The sequence below is a fragment of the Macaca thibetana genome, chromosome 2, assembly GCF_024542745.1.
Source record: "Macaca thibetana thibetana isolate TM-01 chromosome 2, ASM2454274v1, whole genome shotgun sequence".
NCBI lineage: Eukaryota > Metazoa > Chordata > Mammalia > Primates > Cercopithecidae > Macaca > Macaca thibetana.
In genome coordinates this window covers 46,146,451-46,173,507 of record NC_065579.1, presented here as the reverse complement: position 1 = coordinate 46,173,507, position 27,057 = coordinate 46,146,451, and the positions used below count along the sequence as shown (strand labels likewise).

General features: G+C 39.1%; 1 protein-coding gene across 1 annotated transcript in view; it reads left to right on the top strand.

The window, feature by feature from the left end:
* The window catches only part of SLC9A9 (solute carrier family 9 member A9), a 586,828-nt gene that overhangs the window by 183,823 nt on the left and 375,948 nt on the right, over positions 1–27,057 (top strand). The window contains exon 6 of the mRNA XM_050779755.1: positions 19,079–19,184. Within this exon, the coding sequence (XP_050635712.1) occupies positions 19,079–19,184 (106 nt within the window). The remainder of the gene's footprint in view (positions 1–19,078; positions 19,185–27,057) is intronic.

Below are 27,057 nucleotides of genomic sequence, written 5' to 3'. Positions count from 1 at the left end.
CTCAAGGTTTCACAGCAGGTCAATGAAATATAAATATGGAAGCTAAGAATTCTGTTTCCTTGGATTTCTAGACTGTGTTTTTGCTAGATACTAAACACTAACGTCTACCTGAAAAAAAAAAATCTGACTGACTTTTAGTAACTTGCAGCCAGCTTTAAAATCAGTAATGTCCTTATTCTACTTATTGAAGCAATGGCTGTACTTGAATCAATGTGTAGAAGCAACCCAAAGCCATGGATTGGCAGCAAATTAAAAGCTCCATCTGAATACTTCTACTGAAGAGTATGTTATCTAGTGATAACAGCCATTAACTAAGTGTGTACAAATATATCATCTAATTTGATCATCACCACAGCCGATCAATTATCTCCATTCCAAGCAACAGAGGTTCTAACAACTTAAGTGGATTATTTACATTTACAAAGCTCATAAGTGGCAGAGATGGGAGACAAATCAGGTCCAATATTCTTTGTCCTAAACCATTGCTGTTTCTCAAATTAGAACAGTGATGTGCCAATCAAGCTTTGGATGAAAATGAAATCCAAGAGTCAAGAGTCAAGTTCCCACTTTGTAACTGATTTTATTTAACAAACATTTATTCATTGCCTGCTATGTCATAGGCACTGTAGGATCTACTGAGGGAAGGGATAATAAACCAGACACAGGTTCTGCTCTCAGCATGCTCCTAGTCTAAAGAAGGAGGTAGATACAACAACTGGCAGTAGTTCAAAAGACAAGACAGAGGTAATCCAGGCAGTTTTGTAAACACAGAGTACTACCTGGTGGGGAGAAGGCTTAAGGTCTCCTGTAACTGAAGCCAATATTTTGCCTGGCTGAAGAAGATAACAGGTCAGCTGGAAGAACCATGAGCCATGTTTCTCTCCAGGGCCACAGACAACGTGACCTGCAGAATATTCGCAAGGTCTCCCTGGGCTCAGATACTCTTTGGAGTGTCCTGTCTTGGTAACCCTTAGAGTCAGAGTCAAAACAAGTGCATATGCATTTGAAATTATGACAGCCCTCCCCTCATTCATGAAGAGAAGAGTTAAACTCATGATCACTTTTCTTGACACTGTTCTGCCCACTGCACATGATGCTCTGTAACCCTGCAAACACACCCCTGATCCCAGCACTGCATCCGGGCTCCATCGGCATGATTTGGAAAATATACACATTCCACATCTGAAGTCTACAGTTTGGAGTTTGGAGCGAGACCTATAGAATTTTAGATGTGGAAGGCCCTTAAAGACAATCTTGCTCAACGTCCTCATTTTTAGATGAAGACCCTAAGACTCAGAAAGACAAAGTAAATCCTCACAGAATAGGAAATAGTTGTTCTTTCCAAATACAGAAGTTCAAGGGAGTAATTTGTGAGAAAGTAAGAGAGATAGAGAAGAATTTTTAAGACTTCTCTGCTTCATAATATCTACTTTTTCTCATTTGAAGTAATTTTTAAGTGTTAAAGGAAAAACAAACAAGTAGAAACTGTCATTCCATTTTATGCTGGACTGACCCACTAATGGTTTTGGTGGCATGAACAATAACAATACAGTAACCACCACTGACTAAGCACTTACAATATGCCAGACATTTTGCATGAATAACTCCAATTAATTATTCTTCAAAAACCTGAGGAAGGGATTATTTTATCCCCATTTTACCAAGGAAGCTTACTTGAAGCTTAATGAGGTTAAGTAGCCGGCTCAAGATCACCAAGTTCATTTGCATAACACCTGGGGTCTGATCTGAACACAGGTTGGTTTGACATCAGAGTCAAGTTTCCAACCACTGTTTTCTACTTTAGTGCAGAGTTGTGAATAGCAAGGTCTTGGCACAAAGGTCTTGCTTCAGAAGTTGGAAGCCTACTTATGGAAAGTCACCTCCACAGAACAGAATTGGACACAATAATAGAGAACAACCAACTATATAAATGCTTCAGGATATTGAAAGTGGATAAAGCAAGGCTCCAGGTGTTCTGAAGATGAAATTTCAAGAACATACTGAAAACCATTTGAAGCAATTCAACAGCCCCATGGACAGCTGGGAAACAGCTGTGGTTGACAGACCTCTCTGGCTCACTGCTCTGGGGAACAGAATGGCTCTGTTTAAATGAAAGCAGTTTATTCTCGGTAATGCTCAAAGACGTATAGGATGGAAGTTTTGAAAGTCAGTGTCCAGCCCACACATTCCATTTATGTGTTAAAGAAGACATTGTACACTGAGACAAATTGGATTCAGTAATTCTTAGAGAGTATTTCCTTGCTGTCTGGTTCTTTTTAGGACTCAGCCAGGTTGATGAGGTCAAAACCATGGAAGAGTGAGGCAACTAGGGAGTAAAATTTAAGAAGGCACTCACTCTCAGGATTATGTAAATGCAGGATCAGCAGTTGTACAACCCTAAAAGGGAGTGCTTTCTTAAGAGAAAGGTACCTAGGATGAGAGAGCAGCCACTAGTCCCAGACTCGGATTTGGTCCTCTTGTTCCAGAAAGACTCACAGATGCTTCTTGGGCAGGATTTCTTGAAAAGCAGCCAAGAAAGGACAGGAATTGACCTTTTATCTTGGTGCTACAGACAAGGAATTGTGTTGTTCAATTTATTATTTTGCACTGAAATGGAGATAGCTTTTTGAAACAAGTTATGTCAGGTCAGTGAGTGGGCAAAGGAGTGACTGATTACAAGGGCAGAGTACAAAAGAAAAGGAGCTGTTCTGGTCCTTGAGGAGCTAACCACATGGTGGGTGACCTTCAGTGATTCATTCACTTGTTAATTCATTTATTCAATAAACAGAATGAATTGCCTATTGCTTGCCAGAAACTATCAAAGGCATTGAAAAATACACAGATGAACAAACTAATACCAGTGATAATCAACTTTTTAGCCAAAAAGTTCTATTGAAAAAAAGAAGTCAAAGTATTTCTAGGCTATCTATTGGGAGGTTGTTTTTTAAAATGCTACTTTCTTTTTTTTATTGTTATACTTTCAGTTCAAGGGTACATGTGCACAATGTGCAGGTTTGTTACATATGTATACATGTGCCATGTTAGTGTGCTGCACCCATTAACTCATCATTTACATTAGGTATTCCTCCTAATGCTATCCCTCCCCCATGCCCCTATCCTACGACAGGCCCTGGGGTGTGACATTCCCCACCCTGTGTCCAAGTGTTCTCATGTTCAATTCCCACCTATGAGTGAGAACATGCAGTGTTTGATTTTCTGTCCTTGCGATAGTTTGCTGAGAATGATGGTTTCCAGCTGCATCCATGTGTCTACAAAGGACACGAACTCATCCTTTTTTATGGCTGCATAGTATTCCATGGTGTATATGTGCCACATTTTCTTAATCCAGTCTATCATTGATGGACATTTGGGTTGATTCCAAGTCTTTGCTATTGTGAATAGTGCTGCAGTAAACATACATGTGCATGTGTCTTTATAGTAGCATGATTTATAATCCTTTGGGTATATCCCCAGTAATGGGATGGCTGGGTCAAATGATATTTCTAGTTCTAGATCCTTGAGGAATTGCCACACTGTCTTCCACAATGGTTGAACTAGTTTATACTCCCACCAACACTGTAAGAGTGTTCCTATTTATCCACATCCTCTCCAGCACCTGTTGTTTCCTGACTTTTTAATGATTGCCATTCTGACTGGTGTGAGATGGTATCTCATTGTGGTTTTGATTTGCATTTCTCTGATGGCCAGTGATGATGAGCATTTTTTCATGTGTCTGTTGGCTGCATCAATGTCTTCTTTTGTGAAGTGTCTGTTCATATCCTTCACCCACTTTTTGATGGGGTTGTTTGATTTTTTTCTTGTAAATTTGTTTAAGTTCTTTGTAGATTCTGGAAATTAGCCCTTTGTCAGATGGGTAGATTGCAAAAAATTTCTCCCATTCTGTAGGTTGCCTGTTCACTCTGATGGTAGTTTCTTTTGCTGTGCAGAAGCTCTTTAGTTTAATTAGATCCCATTTGTCTATTTTGGCTTTTGTTGCCATTGCTTTTGGTGTTTTAGTCATGAAGTCCTTGCCCATGCCTGTGTCCTGAATGGTATTGCCTAGGTTTGTCCTAGGGTTTTTATGGTTTTAGGTCTAACATTTAAGTCTTTAATCCATCGTGAATTAATTTTCGTGTAAGGTGTAACGAAGGGATCCAGTTTCAGCTTTCTACTTGTGGCTAGCCAGTTTTCCCAGCACCATTTATTAAACAGGGAATCCTTTCCCCATTTCTTTTTTGTCAGATTTGTCAAAGATCAGATGGTTGTAGATGTGTGGTATTATTTCTGAGGGCTCTGTTCTGTTCCATTGGTCTGTATCTCAGTTGTGGTACCAGTACCACACTGTTTTGGTTACTGTAGCCTTGTAGTATTGTTTGAAGTCAGGTAGTGTGATGCTTCCAGTTTTGTTATTTTGGCTTAGGATTGTCTTGGCAATGCAGGCTCTTTTTTGGTTCCATATGAACTTTAAGGTGGTTTTCTCCAATTTTGTGAAGAAAGTCATTGGTAGCTTGTTGGGGATGGCATTAAATGTATAAATTACCTTGGGCAGTATGGCCATTTTCATGATATTGATTTTTCGTATCCATCAGCAAGGAATGTTCTTCCATTTGTTTGTGTCCTCTTTTGTTTCATTAAGCAGTGGTTTGTAGTTCTCCTTGAAGAGCTCCTTCACATCCCCTGTAAGTTGGATTCCTAGGTATTTTATTCTCTTTGAAAGCAATTGTGAATGGGAGTTCACTCATGATTTGGCTCTCTGTTTGTCTGTTATTGGTGTATAGGAAGGCTTGTGATTTTTGCACATTGATTTTGTATCCTGAGATTTTGCTGAAGTTACTTCAGCTTAAGGAGATTTGGGGCTGAGACAATGGGGTTTTCTAAATATACAATCATGTCATCTGCAAACAGGGACAATGTGACTTCCTCATTTCCTAATTAAATAGCCTGTATGTCTTTCTCCTGCCTGATTGCCCTGGCCAGAACTTCCAACATTATGTTGAATAGGAGTGGTGAGAGAGGGCATCCCTGTCTTGTGCCAGTTTTCAAAGGGAATGCTTCCAGTTTTTGCCCATTCAGTATGATATGGCTGTGGGTTTGTCATAAATAGCTCTTATTATTTTGAGATATGTCGGATCAATACCTAGTTTATTGAGAGTTTTTAGCATGAAGGGCTGTTGAATTTTGTCAGAGGCCTTTTCTGCATCTATTGAGATAATCATGTGGTTTTTGTCTTTGGTTCTGTTTATATGATGGATTATGTTTATTGATTTGCATATATTGAACCAGCCTTGCATCCCAGGGATGAAGGCAACTTGATAAGCTTTTTGATATGCTGCTGGATTTGGCTTGCCAGTATTTTATTGAGGATTTTTGCATTGATGTTCATCAGGGATATTGGTCTAAAATTCTCTTTTTTTGTTGTGTCTCTGCCAGGCTTTGGTATCAGGATGATGCTGGCCTCATAAAATGAGTTAGGGAGAATTCTGTCTTCTCCTATTGGTTGGAATAGTTTCAGAAGGAATGGTACCAGCTCGTCTTTGTACCTCTGGCAGAATTCCGCTGTGAATCTGTCTGGTCCTGGACTTTTTTTGGTTGGTAGGCTATTAATTATTGCCTCAATTTCAGAGCTTATTATTGGTCTGTTCATGGATTCAACTTCTTCCTGGTTTAGTCTTGGGAGGGTGCATGTGTCCAGGAAATTATCCATTTCTTCCAGACTTTCTACTTTATTTGCACAGAGATGTTTATAGTATTCTCTGATGGTAGTTTTTATTTCAGTGGCATTGTTAGTGATATCCCCTTTATCACTTTTTATTGTGTCTATTTGATTATTCTCTCTTTTCTTCTTTAGTAGTCTTGCTAGTGGTCTATCAATTTTGTTGATCTTTTCAAAAAACTAGCTCCTGGATTCACTGATTTTTTGAAGCGTTTTTTTGTGTCTCTATCTCCTTCAGTTCTGCTCTGATCTTACTTATTTCTTGCCTTCTGCTCGCTTTTGAATGTATTTGCTCTTGCTTCTCTAGTTCTTTTAATTGTGATGTTAGGGTGTCAATTTTAGATCTTTCCTGCTTTCTTTTGTGGGCATTTAGTGCTATAAATTTCCCTCCACACACTGCTTTAAATATGTCCCAGAGATTCTGGTATGTTGTGTCTTTGTACTCATTGGTTTCAAAGAACATCTTTATTTCTGCCTTCATTTCACCATTTACCCAGTAGTCATTCAGGAGCAGGTTGTTTAGTTTCCATGTAGTTGTGTGGTTTTGAGTGAGTTTCTTAATCCTGAGTTCTAATTTGATTTCACTATGGTCTAAGAAACATTTTGTTATAATTTCTCTTCTTTTACATTTGCTGAGGAGTGCTTTACTTCCAACTATGTGGTCAATTTTGGAATAAGTATGATGTGGTGCTGAGAAGAATGTATATTCTGTTGATTTGGGGTGGAGAGTTCTGTAGATATCTATTAGGTCCTCTTGGTGCAGAGCTGAGTTCACATCCTGGATATCCTTGTTAACTTTCTGTCTTGTTGATCTGTCTAATGTTGACAGTGTTAAAGTCTCCCACTATTATTGTGTGGGAGTCTAAGTCTCTTTGTAGATCTCTAAGGACTTGATTTATGAATCTGGATGCTCCTGTATTGGGTACATATATATTTAAGATAGTTAGCTCTTCTTGTTGAATCAATCCCTTTACCATTATGTAATGGCCTTCTTTGTCTCTTTTGATCTTTGTTGGTTTAAAGTCTGTTTTATCAGAGGCTAGGATTGCAACCCCTGCTTTTTTTGTTTTCCATTTGCTTGGTAGATCTTCCTCCACCCTTTATTTTGAGCCTGTGTGTGTCCCTGCACGTGAGATGGGTCTCTTAAATACAGCAAACTGATGGGTCTTGACTCTTTATCCAATTTGCCAGTCTGTGTTTTTTAATTGGGGCATTTATCCCATTTACATTTAAGGTTAATATTTTTATGTGTGAATTTGATCCTGTCATTATGATATTAGCTGGTTATTTTACTCATTAGTTGATGCAGTTTCTTCCTAGCCTAAATGGTCTTTACATTTTGGCATGTTTTTGCAATGGCTGGTACCAGTTGTTCCTTTCCATGTTTTGTGCTTCCTTCAGGAGCTCTTGTAAGGCAGGCCTGGTGGTTACAAAATCTCTTAGCATTTGCTTGTCTGTAAAATATTTTATTTCTCCTTCACTTATGAAGCTTAGTGTGGCTGGATATGAGATTCTGGGTTGAAAATTCTTTTCTTTAAGAATGCTGAATATTGGCCCCCCCTCTCTTCTGGCTTGTACAGTTTCTGCTGAGAGATCCGCTGTTAGTCTGATGGGCTTCCCTTTGTGGGTAACAGACCTTTCTCTCTGGCTGCCCTTAACATTTTTTCCTTCATTTCAACCTTGGAGAATCTGATAATCTGACGTTATGTATCTCGGGGTTGCCCTTCTCGAGGAGTATCTCTGTGGTGTTCTCTGTATTTCCTGAATTTGAATGTTGGCCTGCCTTGCTAGGTTGGGGAAGTTCTCCTAGATAATATATTGAAGAGTGTTTTCCAGCTCGGTTCCATTCTTCCCATCACTTTCAGGTACACTAATCAAACATAGATTTGGTCTTTTCACATAGTCCCATATTTATTGGAGGCTTTGTTCGTTTCTTTTTACTCTTTTTTCTCTAGACTTCTCTTCTCACTTCATTTCATTCATTTGATCTTCAATCACTGATACCCTTTCTTCCACTTGATCAAATTGGCTACTGAAGCTTGCACATGTGTCATGTAGTTCTTGTGCCATGGTTTTCAGCTCCATGAGGTCATTTAAGGTCTTCTTTATGCTGTTTATTCTGGTTAGCCATTCATCTAAACTTTTTTCAAGGTTTTTAGCTTCCTTGCGATGGGGTCGAAAATTCTCCTTTAGCTCAGAGAAGTTTGTTATTACCGAACTTCTGAAGCCTACTTCTGTCAACTCATCAAAGTCATTCTCTGTTCAGCTTTGTTCCATTGTTGGTGAGGAGCTGCGATCCTTTGGAGGAGAAAAGGTACTCTGATTTTTAGAATTTTCAGCTTTTCTGCTCTGGTTTCTCCCCATCTTTGTGGTTTTATCTACCATTGGTCTTTGATGATGGTGGCCTACAGATGGGGTTTTGGTGTGAATGTCCTTTTTGTTGGTGTTCATGCTATTCTTTTCTGTTTGTTAGTTTTCCTTCTAACAGTCAGGACCCTCAGCTGCAGGTCTGTTGGAGTTTGCTGGAGGTCCTCTCCAGACCCTGTTTACCTGGGTATCACCAGTGGAGGCTGCAGAACAGCAAATATTGCAGAACAGCAAATGTTGCTACCTGATCTTTCCTCTGGAAGTTTCGTCTCAGAGGGGCACTCAGCTGTATGAGGTGTCAGTTGGCCCTTACTAGGAGGTATCTCCCATTTAAGCTACTGGGGGTCAGGGACCCACTTGAGGAGGCAGTCTGTCAGTTCTCAGATCTCAGACTCCGTGCTGGGAGAACCAGTACTCTCTTCAAAGCTGTCAGACAGGGGTGTTTAAGTCTGCAAAAGTTTCTGCTGCCTTTTGTTCAGCTATGCCCTGCCCCCAGAGGTGGAGTCTACAGAAGCATGCAGGCATCCTTGAGCTGCGCTGGACTCCACCCAGTTCAAGCCTCCCAGACACTTTGTTTACCTAGTCAAGCCTCAACAATAATGGACGCCCTCCCCCAGCCTGGCTGCCACCTCGCAGTTCAATCTTGGACTTAGCAAGGCTCTGTGGGCATGAGACCCACCAAGCCAGGTGCGGGATATAATCTCCTGGTGTGCCGATTGCTAAGACTACTGGAAAAGCGCACTATTATGGTGGGAGAGTCCCAATTTTCCAGGTACTGTCTGTCACGGTTTCCCTTGGCTAGGAAATGGAATTCCCTGACCCCTTGCACTTCCCAGGTGAGGTGATACCCCACCCTGCTTCAGCTCACACTCCGTGGGCTGCATCCACTGTCCAGCAAGTCCCAGTAAGATGAACTCGGTACTTTAGCTGGAAATGCAGAAATCACCCGTCTTCTGCATTGCTCATGCTAGGAGCCGTAGACTGGAGCTGTTCCTATTTGGCCATGTTAGAACGATCTCAAAATGCTACTTTCATATAAGTATTTTATCTACAACTGAACTTCTTCATTCTTATATTATTTTTCAGTCCAGAAAGGATTATTATAAGGCTAAAATTCCAGAAATGACAGAGCTAGTTTATGCTGCAGTGTTTAGTACAATAGAACATTTCTGAAACTGGTTTCTTTTTCTCTCCTTGCCTGACCTTGTAAAACACTGAACTACAAAATGTGGCTTGTCTCTTAATATTATATTCTCTAAAGTTGGAGATTTTTCTATTGTAAATAAGATAAATCACACCACTAAAAAATACAAACATAAAGTTTGTGGATCAGTGATGGTTCCACTCCTTGAGATGGTAATTCAAGTACAAGAGCAGCAGAGTTGCTGAGGCTAGTTAGCGGGTAGGGAATCTGTAAGACATCTATGCCCAGTGCCAGGCACACAACAGGTGCTTGATAAGTAGTTGTTCAGGTAGAACAACTCCCACTGGAGTTGTCTTGGCAATGGTTGGATATGGGAGTCTATAGCTGAGGAAGAGGAGGCCAGGCACAGTGACTCACACCTGTAATCCCAGCTGTAATTTGGGAGGCCGAGATGGGTGGATCATTCAAGGTCAGGAGTTCAAGACCAGCCTGGCCAACATAAGGAAACCCTGTCTCTACTAAAAATAGAGGAAGGGATGGACTAGAGATCGACATCACCAGATATTGATGAAATTACTCAAGTTGAGTTTACAAAGTTAGAAGGGGATTGGAGATTTTTTCCTGGACAATGCCTATATTAAAGGGATGGGTTTACAAAGGAGACTGAAGAAAACCTGGAGGGGTTAAAGGAAAATCACAAGGGGCTAGTCTCCTCAAAACAAAGGAGGAGAGCACTTAGAGAGACAGGAAGAGTTCACAGTGCCAGGTCCCACAGTGGGGTCAAGTAGTGTGGAAGCCCAGGGAGAAATCCTGAGGAAGGCCAGGTCCTCACAGACAGCATGTGGGGCCTTGGGGAAGAGACTCTGAGTTCCAGGCTTTATGTTCTTGTTAAGTTTTACCAGTTTCATAAGTAGGTTGCTGTCTTTTCTAATTCTAAAAATAGTGCACATTTATTGTAGAAATTTTAGAAAATACAAAAAAGCTCAAAAAGAAAATTAAAATGGCCATTGTTTGCTTCTATGTTGAGAGCTGCTTTATGACTTTTGGCTTGCTCCCCTCAGACTTGGCTTGCCAGGTTTGTTAACCTTCCATCCTAGTTTGGATTTTACCATTCCCATCTCATCACCAATTCTTCATAGTGATTGAACTCAACAGTGTAGCCCAGATAGGGTAAAAACTGGCAAATAAAGTGATTTGATGAGCTATAAAATGGTGCATTCCGAGTAAATGAGGGATCTGTGGCCTGTGATGATGGCACCAAGAGGGATAGACATGGATAATTACATCACCAACAGAGGACTTCAAAGGCACACATATTTGAAAATCTATAGCCTTGTTATTGGTCCAGGTTTTCCCTTGCTAAGCATAACCTAAAACATGAATTTGTTTAAGTGACTTACTTCTTTCCTGCTAGTGGTGGGGTAAGGGGAGTGGAGGCTGTGCTATAGCTAAGAGAACACTCTAGCCACATCTCACTCATTAACTCATTGAAAAGTCAAATATCTGGGAGCTTGGCCTCCCCACCATTTTGTCATTCTTACTGTAAGAGAGGAACAGAGTATATTTGTTTGATAGAACTGCTATGAGAATTACTACAAACTTAGTGGCTTAAGACAGCACAGATGTATTACGTCACAGTTCCATAGGTCAGAAGTCCAGGTTGGCTCTATTGGGTTCTTGGATCAGAGTCTCACAAGGCAAAAATCAACCTACTGACTGGTAGGACTCTCATCAGGAAGCTCTAGGTTTAGGTTGTTGACAGAATGCAGTTTCTTCCCATCAGAAGACCAAGGTCTCTGTTTCCTTGGGGCTGAAAGTTGAGGTCACGCTTGGCTCCAAGAGGTTTCTCTCTCTCTGGCCCTTGCAAGTGATCCCCTACATCTCAGAGCCAGGAACAGTATGTTGGATCCTTCTCACACTTGGGATCTTCCCAACCTTCCCTTTCTTTCACGTTTCTTCAGTTACATCTCTCTGACTATAGCCTAAAACATTTTTCTGCTCTTAAGAGCTCAGGTGATTAGGTTGGACCTGCCCAGGTAATCTAACGTGATCTGCCTATTTTAAGGTCCATAACTGTATTAGTCTGTTCTCACACTGCTGATAAAGACATACCCAAGACCAGCTAATTTATAAAGGAAAGAGGTTTAATTGACTCACAGCTCCACATGGCTGGGGAGCCCTCACAATCATGGTGGAAGGCAAATGAGGAGCAAAGTTACGTCTTGGCAGGCAAGAGAGAGCTTGTGTACCAGAAATTCCCTTTATGAATCCCTCAGAGCTTGTGAGACTCATTCACTATCACAAGAACAGCACAGGAAAGACCTGCTCCTCGTGATTCAATTATCTCCCACCAGGTCCCTCCCATGACATGTGGGAATTATGGGAGCTACAATTCAAGATGAGATTTGGGTGGGGATACAGCCAAATCATATCAATAACCTTAAGTACACCTTCAAAGCTCCTTTTGGCATGCAAGGCAACATATTCATATGCTCTGAGGATGAGTGCATTCTTCAGCTTACCACATAGGGTGATGACAGGGGTAGATTTATGATATAACCAATCTCTTTCTGTCTTTTTTCTTCCCTGTATCTCACCCAGGCCCAATGTTGACTCTTTTCAATATTACTCTTGTTTACCCTTGGCAACTTTCTAATCTATTTAGGGAACCGGCATGGTCATCTTCCACTTTGAAACAGTTCTGTAATGTCCCTCCGGGTCCTGATCCACTGGTTGGGAAGTGATGGTACAAGAAATCTGCTTCTTTCATATCTTTTTGTAGCAAGAGAAAAAACTTGTTTGGGATGCCCTCTTATTTTGTGTGTACCATGATCATGACTAACACAGTTGTCTTTTGAACATGTCTCTTTCCTCACAGTTCTTACATGTCATGGCTCACAGTGATATTTTTACCTCCAAGTGTTGATTTTTCTTTTTTTTTTTTTTTGGTGACCCATCCTAACTATGGCTGCTGCTTTTTTATTCCATAGAGCTTTATTTAATGTTTTTTCATGATTTGTAGATAAACCCTTGCCCACCGTTTTCATTTTTAGAAAGGAAAAATGCTGAAGTGATAATCCTAGTTGGAAAATGCTTGTATGAAGGGATGAGTCATCATCACTCAGATACTGGGCATGTTGCACAGATTCCCTGTTAAACTTCACCATGGCTCATTAAACCTCATTGGTGAGAAAATTGAATCTTTGTTAAATGTTTATGTTCTTTGCTAATGTTAAATTTAGAATATCTCTGATGTAGGTACCCTTGGGGAAGATTTTAAAACACTAGGTAAAGTGCCCGCAGATTTCAGTCCATAAGTTCCCAGATATAAAACCTGGAAAACATTCCCACCTGGATTGATCTTCCAGTTTCTCCCTTTCCAGTCTTAATATATCCTACTTTTCTTAATGCCAAACCACATGACCTTCTGGTTACCTTTTTCTACTCTCAGTGACTGCTAGGGATTATACTTCTGGTTTTTCATCAACAAAAGGAAATTGGTTATTCTCAAACACCACTCAGCCATGTTTGAAGTCAAGGGATAGAGGTGGGATTGTCAATATTTTTATTATGCACCCATAATAAATCTCTGCCCACAAAGCATTTACATTTCAAAAAAAAAAGGCTTAAACAAATATAAATATCAGCAACAGAAATATGATTCTAGAAATGTGATAGTGGAGTTAATGTAAAAAGAATAATTTTCCTCATTTAAAAGTTATTAGAAATCTCCTACATGTATACCAAAAGAATCAGCTGGTTATTGCATGGCAAAAGATACTAAGATCTCAGGAGCCCTTCTCAACAAGGGAATTAAGCTCTACCGAAGATGATTTGAGGGAATATTTTCTCGTTTCTCTCAAGGATGTGCTTAGCTAGTATCATTCTCAACAGAGAGGAAACAAGTTAATTCATTACATATAACAAATGGCTTAGAGCAGTGGTTCTCAAGATTTTGGGTATCAACACCTCTTGCAATTAGGAAAGACCCCCAGTAGTTTTTGCTTATGTGAGATATATCTATCAATATTTACCATACTAGAGACCAAGCGCAGTGGCTCATGCTGTAATCCCAGCACTTTGTGAGGCCAAGGTGGGCAGATCCCTTGAGGTCAAGAGTTCAAGACCAGTCTGGCCAAGATGGTGAAACTCCGTCTCTACTAAAAATTCAAAAATTATCTAGGCATGGTGGCAGGCACCTGTAGTCCCAGCTACTCAAGAGGCTGAGGCTGGAGAATCACTTGAACCCGGGAGGCAGAGGTTGCAGTGGGTTGAGATTGCGCCACTACACTCCAGCCTGGGCAACTGAGCGAGACTCAGTCTCAAAAAATAAAATGAATAAATAAAAAATATTTACCATATTAGAAATTAAAACAAATTCTAAAACATGTTTTTATTAATGTATTTAAAATAACAATTGTAAAACATTTGCATGTTAATATCAATAACATATTTTCACCAAAAGTTTATTTTCCAAAACAAAAAAATTAGAAGAGTGGCATTGTTTCACATTTCTACAAAGCTCTTTAACATATAGTGCAATGGAAGACAGCTGGATTCTCATATCTTGCTTCTGCATTCAATCTGTTGCATCATGTAGCCTCTGGAAAATTAAAAAATGCAAGTAACGTATTCATGTTATTATGAAAATAGTTTTGACCTTGAGGATCTTCCTAGATAGGTCTCAGGAACCTCCAGGGGTCCCTGGGCCACACTTTGAAGCCATTGCTCTTGGGCGTAAGAGCTTGTTTTCCCCAAGGAACCCTATTTGAGGAAGGCTACAAATGTGTGCATGCATATCATATATTCTCCATTATGACCTCAGTACCAAAATGATATAGCATATTGATGTTTAAAATAAAATTGCAAAGTTTTAGGGCTAAATTCTTCATGATGTTTTGTGTAACTTAAAATTTAGAATGACCTCAATAAATTGAACGACTAGTCATTAGCTTTGTAATCTGGTATTGTTTCTCCGACTCAGAAGGGTTAGTCTTTTCACTTGTATTCTAGGATTACGATTGGCAAAACTTGACTGGCAAAATCAATCCAGGCATCAATTTTGCTGCTGAATCTTTGCTGAGAATTTAATAGTTCTCAAAATAATTCCCATATTTCAGCCTGCACCCAGATACCACAACTTTTTTGAAAGCCTCTCCTTCAGATCTCACTGTATACAATATTTCGGGAAAGTAGGAAAAGTTACAGGAGAATTTCCTCCTCCATGCTCCTTCTTAGTAAAAGAAAATACATTTTCACAATAATCATTTTTTGGAAATGGAAAAATGCTACCTCGTTTATGAGAATACCAAGGTTCTACACCTGTCAGGCCTGATACCAATTCAGCTGCAAAAGCTTCAGATGTTTTTGATTCTCTATGTGTCATGGACAAGTGTCATACATACTGATTTGCACAGAAAACCATAGAGAGCAATCTCCAAGGGAGAGCCAGCATTCTGACAAGGCTGAATGACAACTTAGGAGGACAGGGGTAGGAACTATTCCATGTTATTGTTCTTCGACCCAGGCAGATCTTGTGCTAGGTTGCTGAGAGCTGCCACATTAACATATCATTTGAAATTTAAATTCCTTATAAAACACTTAGAAAATAGGGGTCACAGAGCTGCTAATGGAGATTCTAGGGAAGGGTCTGTCACTAAATCACCCTAAAGACTTGGAAGTTCTGAAAGGGCATCAAGAAAGTGGTCAGTTGAAAAGACAGCAGTTTAAAAAAATTGTAAAACATCTTAGAGTAAATACATTGAGATACTCATGAAGTCATGTAGTCACTCTCTGTATTTTTATCCCTAGGTGGTGTGGTTATCATCTTTGAGATGAAAAAGGATGAGTTTTGATGCTATAATAGAGTTGTAGTAGGGGAAAAGACCCTTGGTATGATGAAGAAATCAAAATATTGCATCATTTTAGTGCTACAGTTTTCTCTTACAGATTGAAAATTATCCTGTGTTTGACCCTAACAGTGTTTCATGAAACTTGCATTATCTGCCTCCAAGATATTCTGCACATTTTCAACCCTCCTTTAGCCTCTAACTCATGTGTTTCTCTCCTGACTCTCAGATGATCTTACTTTCCTGAAAAGATGCATTCCCCATCTGCCTTTCTGTTTTCTTCTGCCTTCTCCAGACCTTGCTCCAGCAGTTTTCTCATCCTTTTTCTCTGTCTTCAACCTCTCTTTCCTCTGGCTTATTCTTGTCAACCTATAAATTAGATGTCTAGGAGAAAGCCTCACTTAGACCTCATAGGTTATGGATTTTTCTCTCTTCATCCTTTATCAAAAGCTTCTCAGAGTGCAGTCCACACCACTGGCTCCTCACTCGTTCCCCTCAAAGACCTTTACCATTTGATAACTGAAATTATTTTCTCAGCGATCTCCAGGGATTCAGTAGTATTTCTCAGTTATCACATTCCTCTACTATGCTTACCTAGAGGTAGGGGTGTGTGTGTGTGTGTGTGTGTGTGTGTGTGCGCGCGTGCGCGCGCATGTGTGTGCATGCGTGTTCATCTACTTGAGCATAAGATCATATGTGCTTGTATCTTTTATTATCAATTTGAAAGACAAAGTGAATTTTTCTCTCGCTACAACATCAGGTAGGAAGAGGGTATGTAGAGGAGAAGGAACTCCAAGCCACAAGTGAAGCATGAGAATCTGCCACTAAAAGACGAGTGGAACTAAAGTAAGATAAAGACAGAAATGACCAAATTGTCTGATAAAATCAAAAGTTTAAGAAATCGGATTGCATCTTTTCCCCTTCCTATCCACACGATGTCCAGAGTGTTTTCCTCTTGTGGTCCCAAGAATTCTCACTTACATGGGCGTTGACTTTTAGTCCTGCCTTGGACCTAGGTTATCCTTACCAACCTAGCAAGGTGTGGGCAGAGCTGCTATGTGCATGTCCACGGCTGTCCCAAAGATTCTCTCCTGGGGAGGTGCTGCAGAGAGTCTTGGACATTGCATGTAAGACTGAGCCCTGCCAGGGAGCTAATTAAATGAGGTTTTTTTTAAAGCTCCAAGCTCAGCAGCAGAGTGGGTGACTAATTTCCTGACTCACCTATTCGACTCTTTGTGTTCCCAGCCAAATACTCCCTCTCGTAGGACACACTGCCTAGCTTTATTTCAAAACTATTCCATTTCTTCACAGGGTAGACAAGAATGTGCAAAGTAACAGTTTTCTCTTGTGTGTGGGACATCGTTTATGAAATGGAGTTCAGTTCTTTGTTCAAAAGGAATTGTGGGAATGTCAGAGCAGTGGTGAACAAAAACTGGATATTCAATTAAAAGCCTTTCCTCTTCAAAGCTCAAAGCTTTCGTTAGACAGATGTAGAGTCTTCCCCACAGGGCAGAGGGGCTCCGTAAGTGGAGAGGTGGGGTAAGGGCCTTACCTTCCTTTTTGTGGGCCTAGGAAACCTTCATGGAAGTGGAGATGGGCTGCAAGTCCTTTTCAGAGCTTGATGATACAAATGAACAGCTACAGAGACTAAAGTTAACAATAGAGAGGCCACGATAGAATGTTCTAGTTTTAAAAAGTTACTTTTATTCCACAAAATCCTAGCCAAAGGAAAATGTTGCTAACCAAATCCCACTGTAACCTTTTTGTTTTGGGTAGATGCAGTGTCTTACCTCTATCCAAAAAGGAGAAAGAGATTACTTAGCAGAAGTGTTTGCTTCCTCCCTCCCACCACCTGCAACATCTAAAGGTTGTGGCAAATGTTAACAGCTTCATGCTAGTAGAAAGCTAGTAAAATCTCTGCCATTTTACCTATCATGATTAATAGGACCTATTCAACTAGAATAATATAAAATTGATTCTATGCCAGAAAATTGGATCTGGCCAATTGTCATGTCAATTCATGGCATTTTCTTTCTTTTTTTTTTTTAGATTTTGCAGTAGCTTCTTTAAAAAAAACTTTTTAATTGACAAAAATTGTATATATTATGGTATACAGCAGAATTTTTTGGAATATGCATATCTTGCAGAATAGCTAAATCAGGCTGATTAACGCATGTATTAGCTTACATGCTTTTGTCATTGTACTGAGAACACTTAAAATCTGCTCTCTTAGCAATTTTCAAGTGTACAATACATTGCTATTAAATATAGTCACATGTTGTACCATAGATCAAAATCCAGAGTCATTCCTTGCTGCCTCTCAAGCACCAACACCCACCAATTTTCCATCTCAAATATCTCTGGGGTGCTGTCACCTCTGCTGTATCTTTCTTGATGGTATCTCTTATTCATTCACTCATTAAAGGCTTACTATGTTGCATCACTGTGCTAAGGGCTTGTGGCACACAGAGAAGATGAAAACCAGTGAGGTACCTTTGTGAAGTACAAAGCACAGTGGCCATTGGTCTATTAGAACCCAAGACAATGAAGATATAAGAGTTTGGGAGCATGGATCCGGGCCTCTTCCTGTCCTGGTACAACTCACCTCTTACCGGAATTACTGAGAAAGCCTCCAGCCATGTGTCCATTCTGCCCTCTGCCCTTCTGCCTGAGCTTTATTTCCAAGGTTCAGATTGTGTCATTTCTCTTATTAAAACTCTTAATCACTCTCTATTATGAAAGAACAAGTTCCAAACTTCTTAATCCTACCTATAAAACCTTCAAAGTCAACTTGACTTTCTTGCTTTTATTCCCTCGTAGCACTATTTTGTACAACACAGTTACTAACCTCACCATCCATGAAATAGGAAAAAACAGAATTAAAAGTACCCACTCTGCCTTAAACATTTGCCATCAGTATCATTTTCAACCTATCTCTTTCCCCCTTGGCAATTAATTCAATGGATCATTTTCCTAATGATTGCTGTTCACACTCTGCTTAACTGTTTTAAATATCAAGATATTGAATAGTTTTGATGAACACAGATAATCAGCATGTGATTATTGACTGCCCTAATGTACTTACAGAGGCTCAATACAAGAACATGGCATATAGTAGCAGGCCATGCAGCAGGCAACCAGAAACAAATCCTCATGTCCTGTTCTTAAGAACACTGAATCCGTCTTTATAGGTGAGCGTGATCTCCGGACAGAATGAGACCCAGGTGGAACCATGCCTCCCTTCACAGTAGTAGGCCATTGCAACAACTTCATTTATTCATTCACTCATTCATTTAGTCATTCATGCATCAAGCAGTTACTGAGTATGGCCTAATACCATGTGTCCAAAGATGAACCCCATTTCCAGGGAGCTCCCAGTCCTTTCTGTGGTAAGTTCAGTGATTTGATCCAAATGCTGGGATCCAGAAAGGAGTGAGTCAGGTCTCTGATGAGGCAGTTGAAGGGTTGGGAGGGGACACTTGAAAGGTTCTTAAAGAATGAAAAAAAAATGAGTCTTCAGTAGCAAGAAGTGTGTGTGTGTGTGTGTGTGTGTGTGTGTGTGTGTGTGTGTGTGTGTTTAAGGAATAGGAGGATGGTAGCAAGTGGACGAGAAGGGAATTGCTGCCATAGTAGAAGGAATCAAAATGCAAAGGTAGTTAAGAAACTACACAGTGTGTTTGGGAAATTATGGCAATTTCAGTGTGACTTGAGAAAGGCAGCAAAGGGTGGGCAAAGGGGGCAGAGGGAGATGAGGCTAGAGGGTAAGCAAGATGCAGATTACAGGAGACTTGTACTTGGGAGCTCAAATTTTGTCTTTAAGCAGTGGGGAGCCAAGACAAGCCTCTAAGCATCAGATATTTTTTTTGAATAAAGGTCTGGTGTTAGTAAAGTCATTGGATTTGAGAAGATAAGCATTTAATTAATGTTTTTGAGCAGCGACCATAGCCAAGGAAAACTCCATGCCTGCATCTCAGCTAACCTGCATGTTTGTGTGTGTCTTCCTAGTGACAGTGCTGGCCATTTTCCATGAACTGCACGTCGATCTTGACCTGTACACACTCTTGTTTGGAGAGAGTGTGTTGAATGACGCAGTGGCCATAGTCCTTACATAGTAAGTACCAGAACTTGGCCTATGTTTCTTTAACCATGTGAAATGTACTTTCACTTGTATCTTTTCTCTTATGTCATAGAGTTACAGGCAGTCTCTGGCTTTTTTCAAGGAATTGTTATCACAGAAAATCTCCATAATGGGCACAATTCATTAGGCATCTAATTTCTAATACTATTAATGGGTTTTATGTTTCCAGCTTATTACAAGATACTACCTAGAGGGTAACTTATTTTACTCAATGCATATATTTAGCTGATTCACTTAAGGTTCCTAAAATGCACATAAATGAGCTTTTTTCATTTCAAATCAATATCATTTAATTTTTTGCCTTATATAAGTCACTTTCCAGATAATAGACTAATAGAAACCCTTGTATTGATGGGCAGATTGGCAGATTGGAGCCAGAACGTAAGGATCAGAATACTCTTTATTTCTCAATGCAAAGGTAATGCTGTATAGGATTGCATACATCTTTTAAAAATCACATGACGGATGAAACTGATGGAGCTTCAGCTCAGCACCAATGCAATTTCCCTTTGTGCTGGAAGGATTTTAGGGTGGGGGGATGAGAGCCAGTGCTCTTTCCTTACCTCCTCTTTAGACACTTACCATTTATCTTTAATAAATGCCACTTCAGTGGCTTTCACTATGCCAGAGGTCTCTTCCTGGTTTTAGATTAAGACCAACATTTTGGGCAACTGTCAGATATCCCAAAAGAAAGTCGATATCTGATAATTAAATGTGACAAAAAGATTCTATTCTGGGTGTTAATTACTTCGAATGCAGTTGAAAATGTATTGTGAAGTAACAAAAGATTGTTAAAAGTCGGATCTCACAGAGGGGAGTAGGAAATGACAGAGCAGTACTATTCTTTTTTTCTTTCTTTCTTTTTGCCAGTTGACATTTCTTAAGGCTGCTGCCCCAAAGTTGTCAGTGAATTCAACAACTTTCAAGTGTGTCTCCAAATATACTTACATTTCACCTGGCCACGGAGAAGTGTCTTTCCTGCTTTAAATGAAAATATCAGCGAGTGCAAATTAAGAGCAAAAGCCATGGGCAGATTCACAAATGCTAAAGGATGCTTTTAAAGAAACACCAAGAACAATTAATTAGGACATCAGAAATCCCTGTCCAAGAAATACTAGCATTAAAAGAACATTTGGAGTAAAACTCTTTAAAGATCTGCTGAGTTTCTCATTTTTACTTCCTGAGCTGCCAAGTCAGAAAAGGCCAAGTAAAGCAAAACCACTAAAGTGCAAATGAGCTTGGGAAAGAATCATGCCGACACAACCAGGGAAGGTTTGGCCTTTCTGGTTTCAGGACTACCATTCACAGTAGTTTTCCATTAAAAATGCAGACGCTAAGGATAAATGTTGATGCTGTTGAGCACCAACCTGGGAGCATTTGAAATAGTCCATGTAGTATCTCCTGAGGTCAATACATGGTTGGTATTGCAGGTGCCTCTCCTACCTCTCTACCCATGTCTTCATAATGTTTAATTAAAGAAGATGTGTTTCACACCGTGGCAAGAGCTCTTCCTTTCTAGGAATGAGACGTTGCCATTCTAGCTGAAATCTTGTACTCCTCAGCTTCGGCAATTCTGGTATCGTACAGTGATCCCAGTGAGCTCCAATGTAAAATAAAGGTAATCCTAAGTAAAATCATTTCACTTCCAAAGCTTACATATTCGAATACCAGCTCTTTCTTTCCATGAGCTCTACTGAGTGGTCTATAGCACTGCCATATCCTGGCCCAGGCTGTCTACCAGTGCTGTCTGCTGCTCACCATGTCCTCCTTTTTGCACATTTCCATGTGCCATTCTCTTCACTTATTCTCACTTGCTCATTTGCTTCTTAAACTTAATTTATAGCACACATACTATTATTCTCTTTGTACATCTATTTACACAGGTATATTTCCTCTCCTTGCAATGCCTTATCTCCACACACTCTCTGCCAACCATTTTCTGGTTCCCTTAGGAAAGCCATATTTACATATCATTTAAAGGTCTTCTATGACTTTCAGTCTAAAAGTTCAAACATTGTCTCTCCATTTTTCTTTCTCTTCACACTAGACCCTGTATAGCACCCTGACACAACTCTCTGGGTGGTATCTCGCTGCCTTTGGACAAAGCTCACTCCTCTTGGGTTCACCAATTCAGCTTCTGGTTCTGCCTAATCAAGTCTTTCAACTGTTCCCTCAGTCTCCTTCTTTGGGAACCTCCAGCCTGGGCTGAGCTTCTGCTTCACCCCTGCACAGCTCTGGATTTACATATATATTTGCCTTTCTAGATAGTAACTTTTTGAAAGCAGACTCTATGTACTTGAAGTGTGTCTTAGAACAAATGGAAACCTCTTTTGTGTTTTCCCTTTCTTCTTCCATCTTTGTGTGGTTTTGAAGTTTAAGAACAGTAATAGAGTTATTCTTGTGTCATGGGAAAAAAAGTTTTCCATTTCAATGTGAAACCTAATTATTGATGACTATAACCCTTGACCAAGCCCCAAGAGCCCCTCTGAAATAGCCATATACTTTTATTTACCTTCCCATCTGCCAGCAAACCTCCTTGCTTAAGAACCATCTTTTTTAGTTTTAGTATTTTTACACTTTTAATAGTATTGTGGCAATACTATGCTCTAGTATTTAGGCACATTTTAGATTAAAGCAGCTTTTCTTTACTAATCTAAGAAGCATATGATTAATTTTAATACTGTTTCTTGGGTTAACTGTGCTCTGAATTTCAGATACCTAACATAATTAAATTTGATGGCCACAACTCTTGTACATAGCAGCAGCTGGTGGGTGCTATATCATGCTCCTGTGATTTAAAATGATCCAGAATTGTTTGTGCTAAAATGCAAATAACTTTATTTAACATAAAAGTTTTGAAATTAGCTTGTCCCTAACTCATACTATTATTTCAAACATAAAGGGAATGTCATGCTCAAACATGTATGCATACTGCCTCACAAATGAATTCCACATGATACATTTGCATTTCTAAATGTTATTTAATAGGCTATGAAGGAAGGCAAAAGATATATGGAAGAGATCTCAAAGGGTGTGTGTTTTTGAATCCTGAACAAAAACCTTAATTTCAGAGGCAGCATGATAGAGTAGAAAGAAGCCTAGGTTAAAAGTCATAGGATTTGGTATCAAAATGGCCACTAATTAACTGTGCAATTACTACAGTTGACAGGAAACCAACCCAAACTGAGGTAAACAAAAAAGGAATCTGTATTAGCTGATGTAACTGAACACCAGTAATAGAAATGGCTCAGTCAAGGATCCAATGAAATGAGCAGGAATCTTTCTTCGCTCAACTTCATGGTTAGCGCCCTCTTCTGGTTACAAGATGGCTGCCAGCATTTCCCAGGGCTGTCTCTTCAGGAGATTTGACCAAGAATTTTTGTTCCACCATTCCCAGACGAAATTTTAGTACCTTTCATAGATTCTGATGCAGTTTATCTTGGAATAATCACTATGGCCAGTAAAGGTACAGCATTTATTGGCTTGGGTCTAAGTCAGCTGCTCCATGAGTTCAAGGGTATATAATCAGCTTCGTTGGAAGCACATGAGCTGAGACTGGAGAAAGGTGGAATTATTGCTCAGGTAATACTGCCATGATAAAGGAAAAGTGGATGCTGGATAGTAACACAACAAAACAAAACCTAGATCGGGGTCCTCAACCCCCAGGCCGTGGACCAGCACTGGTCTGTGGCCTATTAGGAATTGGGCCACACAGCGAGAGGTGAGCAGTGGGCCAGTGAGCAGTACTGCCTGAGCTCCGCCTCTGTCAGATCAAGGGCGGCATTAGATTCTCCTAGGAGCGCAAACCCTATTGTGAACTGCGCATGTGAGGGATCTAGGTTGCACACTCCCTATGAGCATCTAATGCCTGAGAATGCCTTGCATCCTGAAGCCATCCCCTCCCCCAATCCATGGAAAAATTGTCTTCCACGAAACAGTTCCCTGGTGCCAAAAAGTCTGGAGACTGCTGACCTAGATGACCACTACCGTGATTTTGTATGGCCATAAACTCCCTATGCTAATTTATTGATCTAGAAAATGCGAGAATAGTTGTTCCATATACATTACGGAATTATTCTGAGTAACAAAGTAATTACGGTTGTAAAGGCCCTGTAATCTACATAGCCTATGCTATATAAATATAAATATAATTCCTACCCTTATTTGTATCAATATCTTTCATTCTACTTACAGAGATCTCTCTGGTTTTATTAAAATGACTAAAGATAAATCTGCTTCTAGTGAAGCATTTCTTCATAAATACGGCATTTTATGATCCAGGAAACTTAGAGAATAACCATTTTTACATGTGATTTCCTCTATTAGGAATGAATCACTTAGTTAAGACATACTGTCTAAAGTTGATAAATCAAGAAATAGAGGTTGAAGTATTAATATGTTACTTAAAGTTATAAAGGTGATCACAACCAAAACTGATATTTCTTGTGGAAGTTAAGCAGAAAAAAAGGAGAAAGAAAGGAAGGGAGAAGCTAACTAAAATTCTGCATCTGGCATACTAGGAAATGAACAGATGCTATGTGGAGTTGCTAAGTCAAGAAATGAAAATGTATGCATATTGTTAAGAGTCATAGAATAACAATCAGAAAAAATAAACCCGTAAATGGTTAAAATCAGATACCTTTGCTGTTTAGGATCACGATATAGGCAAAGGATGAAAAATAAGTTAACTCTTTATTTTATACTCTTCTATGCTGTCTGAATGTTTTTAATGTGTTTGCATTATATTTACTTATATATTCTTCCGGTGATCAAGCTATCAAACGCAGAAACTATAAAATAAAAGCCCATTTGTTTGATGGCAATAGAGTCAAGCAATCCTAGCAGGCAAAAATCACTACAAAAAAATTAAATGACGAATAATAAACCAAGGGAAGCATTTTCAACACATGTTGATCAGTTAATAGCTTTGTAACATACATGATGAATTGTTAATCTCATCACTATACCTAATTCATTATTTACATTACCTTGGGCAAGTTACTCAATCCCCCTGTGCCTTGGCAGCCTCATTTGTAAAATAAAGACAGTAATAGCATTTACCTCACAGGATGGGATTAAACATAAAACACCTAAATCAGGGCCTAGTGCGTCATGCTCAATACACATTAAATGTTAGCTGTTGCTGTTACTCCTATCATCAAAGACCAATAATAAAAGGTAAGCATAATAGAAAAATGGACAAATGATATAAATAGTGAATAAACAAAAGAAGAAAGATAAATGGGCAATAGCTGTACTAAATAAGATCAGCTTCACTAATAATGAAATAAAACAAATTAAACCAACAATCGAGTACTATTTTTACCTGGCAAATATTTGAATCTTCAGGACTCAAAAAAGAATAATCATACTTGGAGTAGGTCAGAGTTTGGGAATTGAGAACCCTCCTATATGACTGGTGAAAAAGGAAAGTGATAAAACTTTTACAAAGGCAATTTTACTGAGTCATTAGAATTTGTGAATCATTTGATCCAGCAATTTTGTTTCTAGATATTTGTTCTAAGAAGTAATTACGGGCATGTGCAACAGTCTCTCCATGGAGATGAGTTGAGCAATGAGTCTCTCCATTGATTTGCGCAAGAAGTTGTGCACAGTGGTTACTAGTTGGTTGAGTGAATTATAATATATTAATATCATCGAACCCTATGAAGTCATTTAAAAAATGATAAAGAAAAAATATGTTTATGTTAATGGGAAAAGATATTCACAATACATTTTTAAGTAAATAGGAATATTTAATATATAATATTTATATTTAATAAGTATTAAATAAGAAAATTTAGTATATAATAAGATCTAGCTTGGTTAAAAATTCACAGCCAAATTTATGTGTGCAAATGCATCTAAAATTATTATATATACTAATATACATTATATGTATTATATATGAATATAATATATATGATTAAATTTTATATATTTTTATTATACCTGTATATATAAATAACATATAACATTTGTATTATTTATATATAATTTATATGGAGTCAGAAGTGTTATGTGGACTCACAGGTGATTTTTATTTTTTTCTTTTGGCTTGCATATATTTATTTAAAATAGAGCAAACTACTTATGATAGACTCTGGTCCCGAAAATCCCCATTAACATACTTAATAATTGTCAACCTTCATTTAAGTGCAGATTGCACAGAGATAGAAGTCTGAAATTCTTTTTCTACCCATGATAGAAGAGAAAGAGGATGTTGAATGTTTTGGGCCATTTATCTGCAAAACAGAAATATTGCCATTGTTGTACTAAAACCTACTTGTAAAATAATTCCACAGTGTGCAAATGCCTCCAGGTTTTCTTAGAGATAAAATAAGTATCTCATTAAACAGCTGACTCTTGGATGACAATAAATACATACTAGATGTCTTTATTCCCTGTTAAGTAAATGCTTATAAGGAAATTTGATGTCGATTATTTAAAAAGATGAAGAAATGGAGCACCAATTTTGACTTTTTAATGAGACTGTTATGCTGCAGACAAGTTCTTGCTAGATAATGTCATTTAAAGTGTGATACCAGTGAATGCTTGACACTTTGAGTGGCATTTTGAAAGACTACATTTCTTACCACCCATGTATCTTAAGGGAAATTTAATATGGAAGGTAATTGGATGGCTATGGGACTCAAGCAACCGTGGAACTGAGGGGAACCTTGAACTATCATCCAGCCATTCAAGAGAAATGTACTGAGGATAGGTATGTGCTAGACATTATGCCAGGTGTTTGTGATATAGATTGGATGGGGATAGCCCCTCATCTCGGCCCTCAATAACCCCTCACTGAAGTAGGCAAACAATAGCTATGAAGGGATTTAATATGCGTAACAAAACCTAACCCTAAAAACCATCTCAGAAAATAGCTTACATGTATAGGGTTTGGTTATAAAAAGATGTTCCTAAAATAATTCCATTTTTTCTCTTGGTAACGTCATCCTGAAGTAGATTTTGAGTTCCTTAAAGGCAAATTTTCTCCATCCCTCACAACACATAGGCGATTATTTGGTAGTTTCTCCAATAACTACTGAATGAGTTGATAGACTCCTTCAGAAGCAGATGGGGACATTTTATAATACTAATCATTAAAACCTATTCCAGAGATAGATATTTAACGTTCATTCTGATTCTTCCAACTTTTTGAAAAGCCTTGTTAGAAACCCTCATTAGTGCTCCTCCAATCTGATCCATAGTTGTAAACACAGAGGTGATAAGAAGCTGTCCCCTTTTGATCAGAATTAACTGAAATTGTTATCACAACCAGAGGTACATTTCTCATGAATCTGCTTAACTTAGAAACAAGTATCTTATATCTTGACACATCTTTCTGAAGGTTATTCACTTTGATATTTGCCTTGAAAACTGATAATCAGCATGAAACTCATTTATTTTGATGCCTGTCTAGGTACCGGGGTGATACATAATTTAAAAAAAAAAAAAAAAGTTAAGGCCGTTTTTGCTTAAGGACTCATTGTCCTGGCAGTCAATTTCATGCTGACTTCATTTTTCAGACGCCAGGTGGCATCATATGGCAGGAATGGGAAGGTTACCCTGGGATCTTTAAACAGAGGCTGGGAAGCAGTGCTCAGCTGGCTTCCAGCTTTAAGTTGTGCACTCGGTGTGCTGCCCACACCCCTGCCTGCTGCTGCTGTCTTGTTTGTTTTTCTCTCCTTCCTGTTCCCTGGTTCCTGACTCTGGCATCTCCCCTACCCTACCTCTTAATGTCCCTGTTCAGATTACTGGGACTTGACCTTGATTATATTCTGTGACTCTGTCTTTTGTCTCTCGGATGAGATCTGACATTCACTGGCAGCGTCTCCAGAAC